The 15,321-nt window shown below is 37.8% G+C and overlaps 3 protein-coding genes across 3 annotated transcripts; 2 read left to right on the top strand and 1 right to left on the bottom strand.

Annotated features, from left to right (window-relative positions):
* Positions 1–3,000: 3,000 nt before the first annotated feature.
* Positions 3,001–9,558, top strand: echs1 (enoyl CoA hydratase, short chain, 1, mitochondrial). The gene is made up of 9 exons (XM_081351952.1): positions 3,001–3,049; positions 4,301–4,459; positions 4,786–4,983; positions 5,074–5,201; positions 5,283–5,382; positions 5,495–5,599; positions 5,686–5,805; positions 7,498–7,565; positions 7,653–9,558. The coding sequence occupies exons 2-9, from the start codon at positions 4,369–4,371 to the stop codon at positions 7,716–7,718; spliced, it is 876 nt and encodes a 291-aa protein (XP_081208078.1). The 5' UTR covers positions 3,001–3,049; positions 4,301–4,368; the 3' UTR covers positions 7,719–9,558.
* A 188-nt stretch (positions 9,559–9,746) lies between these two features.
* On the top strand, positions 9,747–13,008 carry fuom (fucose mutarotase). The gene is made up of 6 exons (XM_081351951.1): positions 9,747–10,510; positions 11,062–11,130; positions 11,434–11,501; positions 11,625–11,723; positions 11,911–11,984; positions 12,074–13,008. Exons 1-6 carry the CDS (start codon positions 10,426–10,428, stop codon positions 12,138–12,140), a joined length of 462 nt encoding a protein of 153 aa, XP_081208077.1. The 5' UTR covers positions 9,747–10,425; the 3' UTR covers positions 12,141–13,008.
* LOC308682123 (uncharacterized protein) lies at positions 12,979–14,164 on the bottom strand (the record flags this gene model as incomplete). Its single annotated transcript, XM_081351613.1, has 4 exons — positions 12,979–13,507; positions 13,633–13,670; positions 13,989–14,055; positions 14,157–14,164. 4 exons carry the CDS (start codon positions 14,162–14,164, stop codon positions 12,979–12,981), a joined length of 642 nt encoding a protein of 213 aa, XP_081207739.1.
* Between the last annotated feature and the right edge of the window lie 1,157 nt (positions 14,165–15,321).

Here is a 15,321-nt window from a genome sequence, read left to right as displayed (position 1 = left end):
TTTTTTGCATTAATCTATTAATCAACCTCAGTCCTGCTCAAAAATACTAAATGTTTAAAAAAAAATCAGGATTTTAACTCTTTAATTGCCAAATTTGTAAATGATGTCACTGATTTGGGGAAAAAACTCACACAAAATGACTCATTTTCAATATAAAATGTGATTGTGGACTGGATTTTTTTTTACCTTTTATCACAGTCTTGGACATGTCAAAGATTAGAAACAACATTGGTTTTGATGCATTGTTAGTTTTTGTGCAGCATCAGATTTTAACTTTTTCTCCCTCATTTACTGTTCGTGGCTGTTTTTGCCCCATTGACTTCCATTATAACCACATTTTTTGATTGCAAAGCCATGACACCATATAATCATGCATTTTTGATTGTTGGTGGTTTTCCCTGTTGGGAAGAGGTAAAATTTGTAATTTTTACTGTTGATAACCGGGTGGCACCATTAACCCTTTAGATAGGCCTGTGCCAAAAAAAGCTTAGTTTCTGGCTTTTACATGGAGTTATATGGAGTATAACAGCATAATAAAGTGTGTGTGTGTGTGTGTGTGTGTGTGTGTGTGTGTGTGTGTGTGTGTGTGTGTGTGTGTGAACTCACCTTGATGCGTCTGAGAAAATCAAAATATGCACCTCAGCTCTCAGAACTGCATGGAGTAAACAAAAACAAAGTGTATTTATGCACCTGCTGCCTTTTGATGGTGAGAAATGCAGACTAAACAAAAACAAAGCAAGTGGATTTAAACGCGTGCATGCAAGCCTGCTGGTCATTTGATGGTGAGAAGAGCAGCAAGCAACATGAGAAAGGGCTTGACTTGTAGTGAAGTTTTAGAGATGATTATGCAGCCTGACCCCTCCAGCGAGCTGCAGGATGTTTCGTCTTCTCCCTCTGACACCACAGACTCAGGAGAGTCAGATCCTGATTTGGATGTGGCACCCTCATCATCCTCTCTAGCTTCCACTGAAGGCGAGGAGGATTCGGAGGATCCTGGATCTGGGTGGATTGGGAGAAACGGCGAAGTGTGGTTTTCCACCAACGCGGAGACAACTCCCTTTCTTCAGCCTGCCAGAGGCGTGACTCCAGGGCCGACGCGCTATGCCTTCGCAAGGGTCCAGAACATGGATTCCGTGTTCAATCTGTTTTTTACGGAGGAGATGATTGACCTCATTGTCAGCATGACTTGCGTCAACACATACATGTTTGTACAGTCATACAAACATGTATGACTATGCCTTGTGATGGCATAGCGTGTCGGCCCTGGAGTCACGCCACTGGCAGGCTGAAGAAAGGGAGTTGTCTCCGCGTTGGTGGAAAACAACACTTCGCCGTTTCTCCCAATCCACCCAGATCCAGGATCCTCCGAATCCTCCTCGCCTTCAGTGGAAGCTAGAGTGGATGATGAGGGTGCCACATCCAAATCAGGATCTGACTCTCCTGAGTCTGTGGTGTCAGAGGGAGAAGACGGTACATCCTGCAGCTCGCTGGAGGGGTCAGGCTGCATAATCATCTCTAAAACTTCACTACAAGTCAAGCCCTTTCTCATGTTGCTTGCTGCTCTTCTCACCATCAAATGACCAGCAGGCTTGCATGCACGCGTTTAAATCCACTTGCTTTGTTTTTGTTTAGTCTGCATTTCTCACCATCAAAAGGCAGCAGGTGCATAAATACACTTACTTTGTTTTTGTTTACTCCATGCAGTTCTGAGAGCTGAGGTGCATATTTTGATTTTCTCAGACGCATAGAGGTGAGTTCACACACACACACACACACACACACACACACACACACACACACACACACACTTTATTATGCTGTTATACTCCATATAACTCCATGTAAAAGCCAGAAACTAAGCTTTTTTTGGCACAGGCCTATCTAAAGGGTTAATGGTGCCACCCGGTTATCAACAGTAAAAATTACAAATTTTACCTCTTCCCAACAGGGAAAACCACCAACAATCAAAAATGCATGATTATATGGTGTCATGGCTTTGCAATCAAAAAATGTGGTTATAATGGAAGTCAATGGGGCAAAAACAGCCACGAACAGTAAATGAGGGAGAAAAAGTTAAAATCTGATGCTGCACAAAAACTAACAATGCATCAAAACCAATGTTGTTTCTAATCTTTGACATGTCCAAGACTGTGATAAAAGGTAAAAAAAAATCCAGTCCACAATCACATTTTATATTGAAAATGAGTAATTTTGTGTTTTTTTTCCTCCCAAATCAGTGACATCATTTACGAATTTGGCAATTAAAGAGTTAAAATCCTGAATTTTTTTTAAACATTTAATATTTTTGAGCAGGACTGAGGTTGATTAATAGATTAATGCAAAAAAAATTGAAAAAAATATTTATCTGATACATTTTTACAGCAGTTTAAAGTAGTGGCTGTTTTCAGCCACAAACATAACGAAAGGATGTAAATTCTAACAATGCACAAGGGTTAACATAAAGCTTCTTTAAAACTGCTTGGCAGTTTGCCCGTTCAAACAAAACAGAAGACCATGAACAACAGCATCAAACTTTGTAAAAGCTGTATATTGCAAGAATAAAGCGCCCTCTGATGGCTGGTTTCTTCTATGGGAGAAATAAATATATCAAGAATTACTATCATAAACACACATTTTGACAGCAATAAGTATGACGTTTTTTGAGACCATAATTAGCATTACCCTCAGATCATAGGCGCCGATACCGTGGGTGCTCCGGGGCTCGAGCACCCACGGAAAATACCGAGCACCCACGGAAAATACCGAGCACCCACGTGTGCCAGACTGCCAGTAGGCGCTCTGTCTACATTCATTTAAAATTAATCATTGCAGTCGGTGATATGTGAAGCGTCTGTCACACTGTGATTGGTTATGTCGCAGTCAGTCGAGTAGTATCGCCCATAGATATCTATGGTATCGCCTGCTCCATATCCTATCCACCAATCACAGCGTTTCTCGGATGAAAAGCCTCTTTAGTGACCCTGCTCTGTACGCAGCTGCAGCGCGCAGTTCTTTTAATTCTGTTCCTTCTGAAGAATTAACCGCAATGGTGAGTTAACAAATCTAATTTTTACTGTGTGGACTTGTGTGACAGAGTCCTGCGCGGGTTCGGGTAGCCTACCCGCAAATTTTGCTCAAACGGGTGCGGGTCGGGTCGGACACGGGGGAAACACGGGTCTAAACATGGGTTTAAAACAATCATGTGCAAACGTACAAATATATGCACATCTTTAGGAACACATCTACAAAAATATGCCCGTATTTCAAGTTAAAAAAATAATAATTTAAAATCCACATCAGTTTATTTGTGCCCACGCCCTCCCAACTTTTAAAAAGTCATCATAACCGCGCGCGCACGCGATCTGCTTGCAGTCGTCGAGATGGATGCTGAGGAGTTGAAGAAAAGAATAGCTAGATGGTAAAGTTGTCGACAAAACTGAAGAAAACAATGTTGTGAAAGGCTTTGCTGCATGCATTTTCGTGTTGGATAGCCGCAAATGCGGAACTTTATCGCGGAGGAAGCACGCAGATAACTGTTACTGTGGTAACAAACCAAGCAGTTCTATCCAACAGTATTTTTCAAATTTAACACTGTTAAGTGTCGGCCGCTGTCCATTTCCTAAGGTTCTGAAGTGCAAAAAAATTGATTTTTTTTTTTTTTTAAAGGGCGTACGCCCATGAGCACCCACGGAGGAAAACATAAATCGGCGCCTATGCCTCAGATCATTCCTTATGTCATACATGCTCAACGGGCAATACAAACGACAGTACTTTTTGCAAAATGTGGAGTTCATTCACAAAAGTGACCAATAGAGGGAGATATACGCGCAAAAACGTGCCATAGGTTGTTGCCATTATTTTCCGTCTAATCCTTGTTTTAAAACTAATCCAACTATTAAACAGGGAGTAAAGGGAAAACTCAACACGTGTTTGTACATATTTGTGTGGTTTACGTGTTGTTTTAACACTAAAAAATATTATTAATTCCCCTTTGAGGTGGTTATTATTAAACCCAAGTATAAAATCAAATAAAAGACGTAAAAAATCCCTCGTTTTATTCGACCCACCTGTAACCGGTGGTCGAACGACAAGGGAAGAGGGATTTTGTAATAAAAAAAAAAATTGCAAAAAAAAAGGGTGCAAATCACAGGTGACTAATCAAAATAAACTTAACAACATAAATAAACAGAATACAATACAATATTGCCAGGGGAAGCTTATGTGCCATTACAAAGAGAAAGAGGGATTTTGTAATACAATATCTGGCATCCTGATTATGGTGTGACGTCACTCTTGACAGCCAATCAACGTGCCGTGGCGTGGCTTCATCATCGTCGCAGCGTTACCGTTGACCTCTCACAACCAACCATGGCGCTGCTCTGCAGATCCACAGGGTTACTTCTCAAAAACAGTAAACTCCTTCCCTCAGCGTTAGCAGCAACCAGACAATGTAGTTCAGGTAACAGGAACGATGTCTACATAAAAGTAATGACTTCCTTTTCAATGTCAGTCTCGAGTTTTGCTTTGTTTGGAAACTTGCGTCATTTGCCTGCTCTTGCTCTGTGACTGCTTGTTTTTGTACCTGCAACTTTATAATGGAAACACCGACCTTTATGGAAGATGTAGCTACCCTTGTGTGTGCTTGTTTACAATTGAAACATATTTTAAAATAAGAATAAGAATAGGAATATACATATAATAAAGAGGTGATGTATTTGACAAATCAATTCTGTTTTAATAATTAAAAAAATTGCATTGAGCTAGTTGCCCTCATCTCTTTTGCAGGTGGCCAGTATCAGTACATACTGGTTGACAAAAAGGGTGAAAAGAAGAATGTCGGTTTCATCCAACTGAATAGACCAAAGGCCTTGAATGCTCTTTGTGATGGGCTTATGATAGAGGTGGGCAAAGCCCTTGATGCCTTTGAGGGTGACAGTGAAGTGGGAGCAATTGTCGTCACAGGGAGTGAAAAAGCCTTTGCAGGTCTGAAACTGTCAATAAAATTAGTTGAGCATGTTATATTGAATTCCTTTAAACTCATCATATGTTGTATTAACACTTTTGCTTTGATAGCTGGAGCAGATATTAAAGAGATGCAGAATCGAACCTTTCAAGAGTGCTATGGTGGAAACTTCTTGGCACATTGGAACAAGGTTTCAACAGTCAAAAAGCCTGTTATTGCTGCTGTCAATGGGTTTGCGGTAGGTAAATGTTTTAAATGAATCACTAAAAAGCCCACTTAATTCCCACTCAAGCATAAACAAAGTGTTTGTCCTGTCCAGCTTGGTGGTGGATGTGAGTTTGCCATGATGTGTGACATAATCTATGCTGGGGAGAAGGCACAGTTTGGACAGCCAGAAATCCTGCTCGGGACCATTCCTGGTACAGTAACACATCCGTTTTTTAATTATGTGGATTGCTTGTTGCAGAATAATTATGAACGGCAATATTTAGCTACGAGGTAGCTGTGATCAGGTGATTTCTTTGGCTCCAGGTGCTGGTGGCACTCAGAGGCTTACAAGAGCTGTGGGAAAATCCCTTGCGATGGAGATGGTTCTCACAGGAGACCGAATCTCCGCTCAGGAGGCAAAACTCTCTGGTTTGTCTTTCAAACTTACTGTTGCGCTACAGCTTCTTTCTTCTTCTCTCAATTCAATATGTGGACTAATGTATTCATCTCTATAGGTCTGGTAAGTAAAGTATTTCCTGTGGATCAGCTGGTTTCAGAAGCGATCAAATGTGGTGAGAAAATAGCTGGCAATTCCAAACTTGTCTCTGCAATGGCAAAGGAAGCTGTTAATGCAGGTAAGGTTTTAAAGGGATAGAAGCTTTTATGTTGAAATGTATTCTGCTCATGTTTCATGAATGAGGCTCACTGACTTTCAACATTAGGTTCATGCATCCAGATCGGGTTTAAAAAATACATATTCATAGCGGAGCCCTGGAGCGCAAAGCCGCCATAGAACTGCAGCACAAGCCTGTCTATTTTCCTTCTCAAAAACAAAAATATGTGAACAAGTTTGTAAGTTTTGGGCACTTGTGATCCATATACAGCAACTGCTGCAGTATTTCAATCACTAGAATTAAAGGGCTGATCAAGCAGCAAAGGCTGAGTGCGAACCAACACCAGGCTAAGGAGATGCTTAATCCATATTGATGCAACCCACCCTTAAAGTGCCTTAATGTACTACAACAGTGATATTAAAATATCAAATTCAGTTTACACCTTTTTGATGATGCATGCTATATACAGGCGAGCAGATGAGCCCAAAATATAAACACAACGCATTTTCTTCATAATGGTTTTCGATTGAAATAACGCTTAACAAGAAACCTTGTGTTGCATTACATTTACATTACATTTTACATTTTATTCATTTAGCAGACGCTTTTATCCAAAGCGACTTACAAATGAAAACAATAGAAGCAGTGAAACTAACAATAGGACAACAATATGCAAGTGCTATGACCCTTCCCAGTTTAATAAAAAAACTTCTTTTTTTTTAAAGGGGGGGGTGAAACACTCAGTTTCACTCAATCTCATGTTAATCTTGAGTACCTATAGAGTATTATTGCATCCTTCGTATCTTCAAAAAGTCTTTAGTTTTATTATATTTATAAAAGAAAGATAGACTGTACCGAGTCTTTCCGGAAAAAAAACGAGCGGCTGGAGGCGTGCCGTGTGGGCGGTGCTAACGCGCCGATAGCTAACAACACACACAAACATTTGAAGCAGTTTGTCTATGAGTTTTACTCACCGCCTGCGGTTCCAACGCACGACCGTGAACCTTTATTGTTGGGACTACTAAATCCGGCGTCGAACTGGGCCTTGTTTATAAAACAATCATCGTCGAAATGCAGGGAACAAACAAAGTCCTGTGACTGCAGCGAGCACAGCGCTGAGGTACTGCTTTCGCTCTCTCGCTTTGGTGGTCTACGCGCGCACGCCCTTCTGGGAGAAGAGCCCTTAGGACCGTATAAGGAAATTCCGCCCCATCTGACGTCACACATGCCCATACTCGAAAAAAACTTTCCGAAACTCGTGACAAACCGGAAGGAGTATTTTTGGTACAGAAATACTCCATCAAACGTACAACTTAATTTTTGAAACTTTGTCCATGTTTAGCATGGGAATCCAACTCTTTAACAGTGTAAAAAACTCAGTATGCATGAAATAGCATTTCACCCCCCCTTTAAGATAATAGATAGTGTTAGTATTAATGGATCAGGTGTTGCCATATATATTCTGTGTTCATCATGCCTGGGCAAACTATGCATCATCAATAAGGTGTATATTGAATTTGGTCTTTTAATATCACTGTCTTACCACATTAGTACTTACTACAAACCTGGTAAAAATGACTGGCGGGCACCGGAGGAAAGCCTTGTTGTGCCCTCCAAGTGGGCGTTTCTATTAGCATGTGACGTCACATGAAAACTGAATAGTTCTGTGCAGCCATTTAGAAATTGATAGTTTTATTTGAACTTTACTTACAGCGTTTGAACTGACTTTAGCTGAGGGCAGTCGACTTGAGAAAAGATTGTTCCACGCAACCTTTGCCACGGTGCGTCACTTTTCTTCCATTTATTCGTTTCTTTTTTTGAGCGAGAAGATTTCTACTTTCTTGAACTTGCTGTGTTCTCATTTTCAGGAGGACAGAAAAGAGGGCATGACTGCCTTTGTCGAGAAGAGAAAAGCTGCTTTCCAGGACAATTAAAATTCCAGTGGAGAAATTTAGATTGTGATAAAATGCCGATATTAAAATGCTCTACTTTGCCTTAATTTTCTTATCAAGTGTTTATGAAAAAACATCAAGATTTACATAATTGGGCTGTCAGGCGTGCATACCTGTGGTTCGCTGAGTTTAGCTTGTACATTAATCATCTGGTATTATCACTTTTAAATCTTTGCTGATACACCTTAAATGGAGGGATCCAGTACATAAACTTATATGTAATTGAAACACTAAATAATGCATTGTAATATACAGTTGAGCAGTTTGAAAGAGAAAAATGCCATTGCCATAGTCTTCTTAAACTGTTACTGTACAACTCGATTTGACTGTATGCTGATCTGGCCATGCTTTGGCTCATTCATTTGGAAATGAGGTGAGATCGCGCAATTACACTTTGTGCACTCTAGGTGGTGCTGTGGCTGTATTTTCAGTCACTCTTGCAGCGTATCCAGTGGGATAATAAAGTCGATGTAGTGGTATTTTGTGGCGGTATTCTTTAAATTATATATTTGCTATAAATACAAAATCCTTTTATAAAAATGTTATATTATTAAGGGCTCTGATTTGTGGAGCGCAAAATAGTGTTTTGAGGGATGCGAATTATAGTTTTATAAATAGCCTATAAGACAGGTTTTGTGCTGCTTAAATATATACTTAAGTTTGTTTATTGACCAACAACAGGAATTACCATATCTTAGTAAAAACTTTCAGTAACCAGGTCATCTTAAATATAGGCCTATCACTATGTCCAATGTGTTGAAATTGGATTTTTTAGGACGATGATTTATAAATATCTAGCATTTTTCATCATATTAATATGCGTATTTTTCCTGTTTATGAATATTATCTTAATAATTAGCTTTTCGTTTTCGTTTTACGTAAACCAAAAGGCAATTTATGAAATGTCATTCATTGCTTTAAACCAAACTCAAACTTATTATTGATGAATCACTGTAAAGTTTCTAATGTCGCTTCATAATTACTTGTCAGGTTAAAGAGCACTAGCGAACTTTCAACCCGTTTTTACGCATTAAACACTGACCATTTTATGTGAAATACAGCGTCCAGAAGGACCACAGCAAATGTAATTATAGGACGAGTCCATTCATCTCAATTGCACATCAACTGAGGGCATTTTCTCGCTTAAAAATCTTGGCTTTTTTTTTTTTTTCGCACGGCGTCGTTCCAAACACTCTCAAAAGTCCATAGCCTAATTGATTTTAATTTTCATTCAATATTCCCTCGGAGTCCAGCTTTCTTCTCAGCCCCTGGAACAAAACTTTTAAAAGAGGAGAAAAAACTTTCTCTCCACATACCGCAACAACACAAAGGTCTCCTTAAAGACAGCAAAAGAGAGGTTCCACTTTGAAGTCTATCCCCTGCTAACGAAAGGTCAAAATAATAAATGTAGACCGAATTGAGGCGCTCAGCGCAGACAAAAGAGGCAAAACGTTACATTTTGGCAAAGGCAGCTCCTCATAGCGTGATAAACTCATTTAAAAAAGCAGAACCAAAGAGGGAGCAGCATGGTTCCTCGGTAAAAGAAAGGAGCTTTGAACTGATCAGACAGTCTTGGCTCCTCCGAATGTCTTTTCTTCCATCAGTCTTCCATCTTTCCACTTTCACTCTACGTTTCGCAGCTGCAAAGCCTCCACACAGGTCTTTTGGAGCAAATTTCCCTGAATTACAACCACATCACCGGCAGTTCCTCTTCATCAGTAGCAGCTGCACGTCTAGGTGTCGTTCTTCGTTTAAACGGCGAGTTTAAGCTCAATTAGCTTGCTAATGTTTTTTTTTCTTCTTACAAATAAATGTCACTATGAAAAAATGATCTCAAGCCTTGTGTATAATCAAATTTCAATTTACCCACAATAAAATTTTATTAGACATATAGGGCCTATACATATTTAGCATGGGATCGTGTAGGAATTTAATTGCATGTTGTCAAGAGCAATAATATAGAATTTCACGTAGAATGTAGGCCTGTATTTGTGTTGCGAGTTCAGTCACACTGCAGAGGATGAGACTGAGTAGGCTATACGTGGATTTTTCCTCAACATTTTACTCTAACTTTTCACATCAAGCTTATTTACGAAAAGGCTAGTCAGAGACATAAAATAATGAATTTGAAATCTTGCTATAAACGGTTAGGCTAGGCTATATGTAGCCTACTATATTAAAATATTAGTGAGCCATTGATGTTATGTTAATTTTAGCAGTGTGCTATTCATTGACGATTTAATATATTTTTGAAATGTAAATTGATAAAAAACACTGTTGTATACCGACCGAGAGTGGATGTGGTTACCCCCTCACACAAAGGGATATTTTGTTCGCCAGTTAAATGTAACGCTTTCTGACAACTTAATGCAATTTTTATTTTTATATAGCAGCCTGACAATAAGGAGGCATGACTAACACAAGTTCACGAACAAATGTATGCAAAAACAATGCTGAAAATGAATATGCCTTCTCATTCTGAAACAGAATAAGACTATGCATAACCAGTCTTACTTGAACATAGATTAAACAAAAAAAGAAGACCGTCACTGGTATGCAAAGAAGCGCAAATTACGTATTCGAAACGCAGGTTGCGTTACGTAGCTCTTATTTCGTGTAACCAATTGAAATACTTCAAAGGGTCACATGACTGCCCACAAACTTGCTCGTGTTCTGTCACTGCTTTGAAATGGTTATACTAAAAGGAATCCCATCGGTACTTACGCCTGAATTATTGTATGTTTTGGCGCAAATGGGTCATGGAGATGAACTAGGTAAGTCGTTAATGAGATCGGATCACATCACATGCAGCGTCCCTTTTATGAACGTCAAACAAGTTCTTGCATCACACTTGTAGGCTAATTTCTAGGTTTGAATGTTAGACGATATAACTTACCTGTTTGTACCAGGTTTGTGCCACCATTATAGCATGTCATTGGTTTATTTGAAGTTAGACGTGATTTATAAACGCCACGGATATATCGTAGCTCAAGTATTGAAACGGGAAGTGTTATTATTGCTTTGGCTGCGCTCCTTACCGCTCAACATGCACGCGCTTTCATTTCGATCATCAAAATGTCACTCAAAAACTTTGTAGGCTGTCTCTCATAAAAATGTCACATTTTTATTATCTCTAAGCCAAAGCACATATCCACTCTTTCGACTCCCGCTGATGTTGTAAAGCGTAGATTTTCTGTCCGTCTAGCTTTTTGAGTGGATCTGGTTTGTCTTATGAGCGCAGACGTCATCATCGCAACAATACTGTTATAAGAAATTAACGTCATGTATGAATTTTCATGTTGCCTATTACTTTTTTTTTTTTCAGTTCTTGCAGACGCTAATTTTCCAGCCACATCTATTTGTAAATGTGGTCCAGTGGAGATAAGAGCGGATGGTATGTCTAAACCTTTACTAAACATGTAGCTTCTACAGGTATTTCCTATACAACTTTCATTGAATTTATTTTATTTTATGACCTTTCTTATACTTTTTGAAAGAGATCTCATGTTAATTTACTATGGTTTTACAGAACCAATAATAATTATTTTGTAAATTATGGTAACCATTGTATTTTTAGATATCTGTTGGCCCCAGAATTTCTTAATATGCATTATTTGTATAGCAAGAAAAGTCAAATGTGTGTCACTGACACTGCTGTGCAAGGTGATCAAGTGTATGATCTTATTTATTCTTTAAGCTGTAGGTATACCAGAACTTCTGAAGGCAATACTGAAGCTTTTTCCTCTTGATACCTATGATGATTCGGTGGGTGATAACATTCTTTGGCATCTTTTATTTTTTAAATGGCTAAACCACAAGGTTTACCATGTATGTAACTTTTCATAATTGTAGGCTGTGTCTGTAACTGAATATGGTCTGATTTATTAGGCAGCTGTCATGGACCTTGTTCAGAGTGACAAATTAAAAGGACTGAAAGTGCCGGTATGGGACCAGTACTCTGACCTCCTGAAACAAGCAGGATCAGATGTAAGCTATTACATACATAAAATATCATAACTAATATGATGAGGACAGATTCATCACTATTGAAATTATATTTGACCAAGCTAGGTTTACAAAGGGAAGAATACAATTAATTCGTCCAGGATATTAAATGTGCATATATAGACTAATTATCACCTAAACAAAAAATCAACATGCTTTTTTTTTTCAGGGTAACTTCAAGTTTGTTGAGCGGTTTGCATTTTATGAGCGTGCCAAAAAGGCATTTGCTGTAGTGGCAACTGGGTGAGCATTTTTATTTATGATCTATGATGATCTGTTTAGCTGTTTTTATTTAAGAAAAATAATCGATGATTCTTAAATCTCTCCGACAGGGAGACAGCATTGTATGGAAATATTATAATCAAGAAAGGTGTCATTCCACCGGATGAACAATGCTGAAAGAGGAGCCGTTTGGTAGTTTTTCATTACCAAAGTGATTAGACTAAAAATCCTAAAATATCTTCATATAATTGATATAAAAATATTGTATGTTATTTTTATATAAAAATGTATGCATGTTATTAATTTAGTGCCTCCACATTTTGACTTTTTTTTCTGTTCATTCTTTCTGTAATAATGTGATATAGAAGTAATGAGACAATTTCTAAAATAAATAGAGTAAAATCATACAATTCATACAATAAAACCATTTGAAGATACTTAACTGTATTTTAAGTTTTGTGAGCTGAAAGTCAGCTCTGTTCAGTCTTTAAATATTTAATGTTTTATTTATTTAATTGATCTATTTTATGTTTTACTTCTTTTGTGCGACAGGTGTAGCTCAATCCCCAATGTAGCATTTCACTTTGTTTCTCGTTGTTCTGTGAATTAACAGCTGAATCGAGCTCTGTGAATGTCCTCTATGGAAATGTAATACTTTTGCTTTTCTTCTAATACTTTGCCTTAGTAAATACTTTCTTTTTTAAATATACTTTTTTCAATTATTTTATTATGATTGTATAAAAATGTATTTCATTTACTCATTTATTTAAAAATGCTTCATTAAAAAAAACAGTAAGTGAACCATATGGCTTATGGTCACAGTCTTCCTGGTATTGCTGAGTGTGAAACATGCTGAACGGACATTCTTCTTCTATGTTTAGTTCTATATTTAAAAAACAAACAAACATTTTTTTTATTTTTATGATTTTAAAAATAGAGATCATTTAATTAAAACCACACATAATGAATTAACATCCAGTACTGCAGTCGTATAGATATGACATGACTTATTTTATCATTGCTTATGATAAAGCTCATCCAGGTCTACCTCTGGCTCTGTGTGCACTCTTTTGGGGCGATTGGGGAATATGTTCATCGCAAGAGCCTGCTGGTCAGACTGATGTCCTTTGAGATCTGCGTGGTACATGTCATCTTTGTCCTCTTCTGGGCTTGAGTAGATGGGCCTGGCATTACCTCCAATTACATCCTTCTCTCTTTTCATTGGCTCGACAGCTACATCAAACGTGCCGTGGTATAGACCGTCCCTATCTTCTTCTGGTTCGTCATACATCTGTACCCGATCGTGTCCCAGCGGCTGAAAGTAGTTTTCATGCTGTTTTGGGTCAGCTGGATGTTTTATGTCAAAGGAGTGGTAGAGAGCATCTTTATCCTCTTCAGGTCTGTTGTATTTCGGCTGAATTTCTTCTTTTACTGCTTTCCAAATCAACATGTTAGGATCGATGTCAGAATTTGTTATATCCATGTCCTGTGGTGGCTCCACCTCCTCCATTCCCTGGATCATCTTCCCATTGCGATGATCAAAACTACCATGGAAAAGGAATATTTTATTTTAATCATTTGAATATTTGGTTAAAGTGATTATATATATATGTATGTATAGCTACTTAGGTCCTTCACAGTGTGTGCAGAAGGCAAGACATGTACTTACATTATAGTGTCCTGAACTGCTTTGCCAAACACTTTTTCCTGTAAAAGCAACAAGCCAAATATGAGCAAATGGATTGTTTAAAATATTAAATATGTTTAAAATATCCCAATAGTACTGCCTATAGCAATGTCAGTAATCACAGTTTGATATACAAGAAAAGACGTCCAAATTAATGTTAAATTCTTTGCATCCTTTTTTTCTTGCTCAAAATGGCAAGAAGGGTCAGGGCAGACCTTGTAAAAACAGTTGTAATTAAAAGCGACTATAGCCATTGTTTATTTTCTTCCTTTGTAACATAAGACAGTCAAAATATTTTGCTGTAAATTAAGAGTGTCCATATTAGAAGTTAAACATACCCTGGGTCTGTATGGCTTGGCTGAAGTGCTGAACAGCAGCACTGACAGGCAGATTAGAACAGAAAACCTTTAATGTGGGAAACAAAACATGAATGTTCAAGCAAAAATAATAAAAAAAAAAGATAGCAAAAATATCTATATGTAACACCGAAGCTCATTAAAACTCACCTCATCATAGTGGCTCTTATACAGTGACCATCACAACGAAATTTGAAAGCTGTTTTACATGAAGTTGTGAAGACCAAACAATCTTACCTGTAATAAAAGATGACCAAAGTTCAGCAACAAACTGACTTTGGACTTGAACTCTATGCAAGGAATTCTGCTGTAATTTGTGCATCGTTTATGATTATTATTACTGTTATTGTTGTTAATATTCTTTCTCCAGGTAATTATTATTTTATAGAAGCAAACGCTATAGGCTACAACTGCGCCAAAGCTGCGTTTAAAGATCACCCGATTATTTAAATGATTTGCCATTTAAAATCTGTCATTTATGGCGAACACTGATATTATGTAATCTTTGATATGATAAAGGAAGCTAAACACACCTTTCAACATAAGAGTCGAAAGTTCAGCACAATTGAAAACATAATCATTCGCACTTATCTGACCTATGTTATCGAAGATTAATATAATAAATGTAATGATACTTGTGTAGCCTTGAAGGCAGACGTTAATCGGAGACTTCGAGGCGGCCTTTGTTCTCAATTATTCAGCGTCAGTTACTGCGGATTAGCTACAGTTGTTTCACGTAGGCTAAAACGCATTAAAAATATGCATTTAAGTATCAAATATTTAATAATGTAGATGTGATTTAATAGTGACACGACTAATCGGGTATAACGTAAAATCTGTTCCGTTTTTATTCAACACGAACATCCTATAATGTTTTGGTTTAAAGATGTTTGAGACAGACGTCCGACAGCTAGACGCGAGTAAGGGTCAGGTTTGGGTTGAGGATTAAGGATTGAAGGTTACTTAGACTTTGGGATTCTGCCAGGGCTCCAACCACCCAAGTGGTGCTCTTTTCCCAAGCATCAAATAAAAACACAAGCCTGTAGTCACGGGGTACACGACGCACTTCCACAGGAGCTCTTGAAATTATATCTGTATTGATAAAAAAAAAAAAAAAGTACAATCAACTTGGATGTTTAAGTCATTTCAACTTACAATTACATTAAACTGATTTTTAAAAAATGAGTTGATTCTTGTATAACTTATCAAAATAAAAAAGTGTTATAACTTATTGATAACATATCATTTTTTTTACAGTATAAATGTTAATCAATTTAAGTGAAAACTAAGCTATGTAATAGCTTATACTAAAGCA

This window comes from Scardinius erythrophthalmus (assembly GCF_964197995.2).
Source record: "Scardinius erythrophthalmus genome assembly, chromosome: 21".
NCBI classification, from domain to species: Eukaryota; Metazoa; Chordata; class Actinopteri; order Cypriniformes; family Leuciscidae; genus Scardinius; species Scardinius erythrophthalmus.
The sequence above is the reverse complement of the archived record's forward strand: the minus strand, read 5'-3'. Positions and strand labels throughout refer to the sequence as shown.

Bases quoted from the DNA above. Each gene is read 5' to 3' on its own strand.
- fuom (XM_081351951.1), top strand. From the start codon at position 10,426: ATGGTTATACTAAAAGGAATCCCATCGGTACTTACGCCTGAATTATTG. The intron at 11,502-11,624 runs GTGGGTGATAAC...CTGATTTATTAG, and splicing joins TTGATACCTATGATGATTCG to GCAGCTGTCATGGACCTTGT. The intron at 11,985-12,073 runs GTGAGCATTTTT...TCTCTCCGACAG, and splicing joins TTTGCTGTAGTGGCAACTGG to GGAGACAGCATTGTATGGAA.
- echs1 (XM_081351952.1), top strand. From the start codon at position 4,369: ATGGCGCTGCTCTGCAGATCCACAGGGTTACTTCTCAAAAACAGTAAA. The intron at 5,383-5,494 runs GTACAGTAACAC...CTTTGGCTCCAG, and splicing joins CCTGCTCGGGACCATTCCTG to GTGCTGGTGGCACTCAGAGG. The intron at 7,566-7,652 runs GTGCGTCACTTT...TCTCATTTTCAG, and splicing joins TCCACGCAACCTTTGCCACG to GAGGACAGAAAAGAGGGCAT.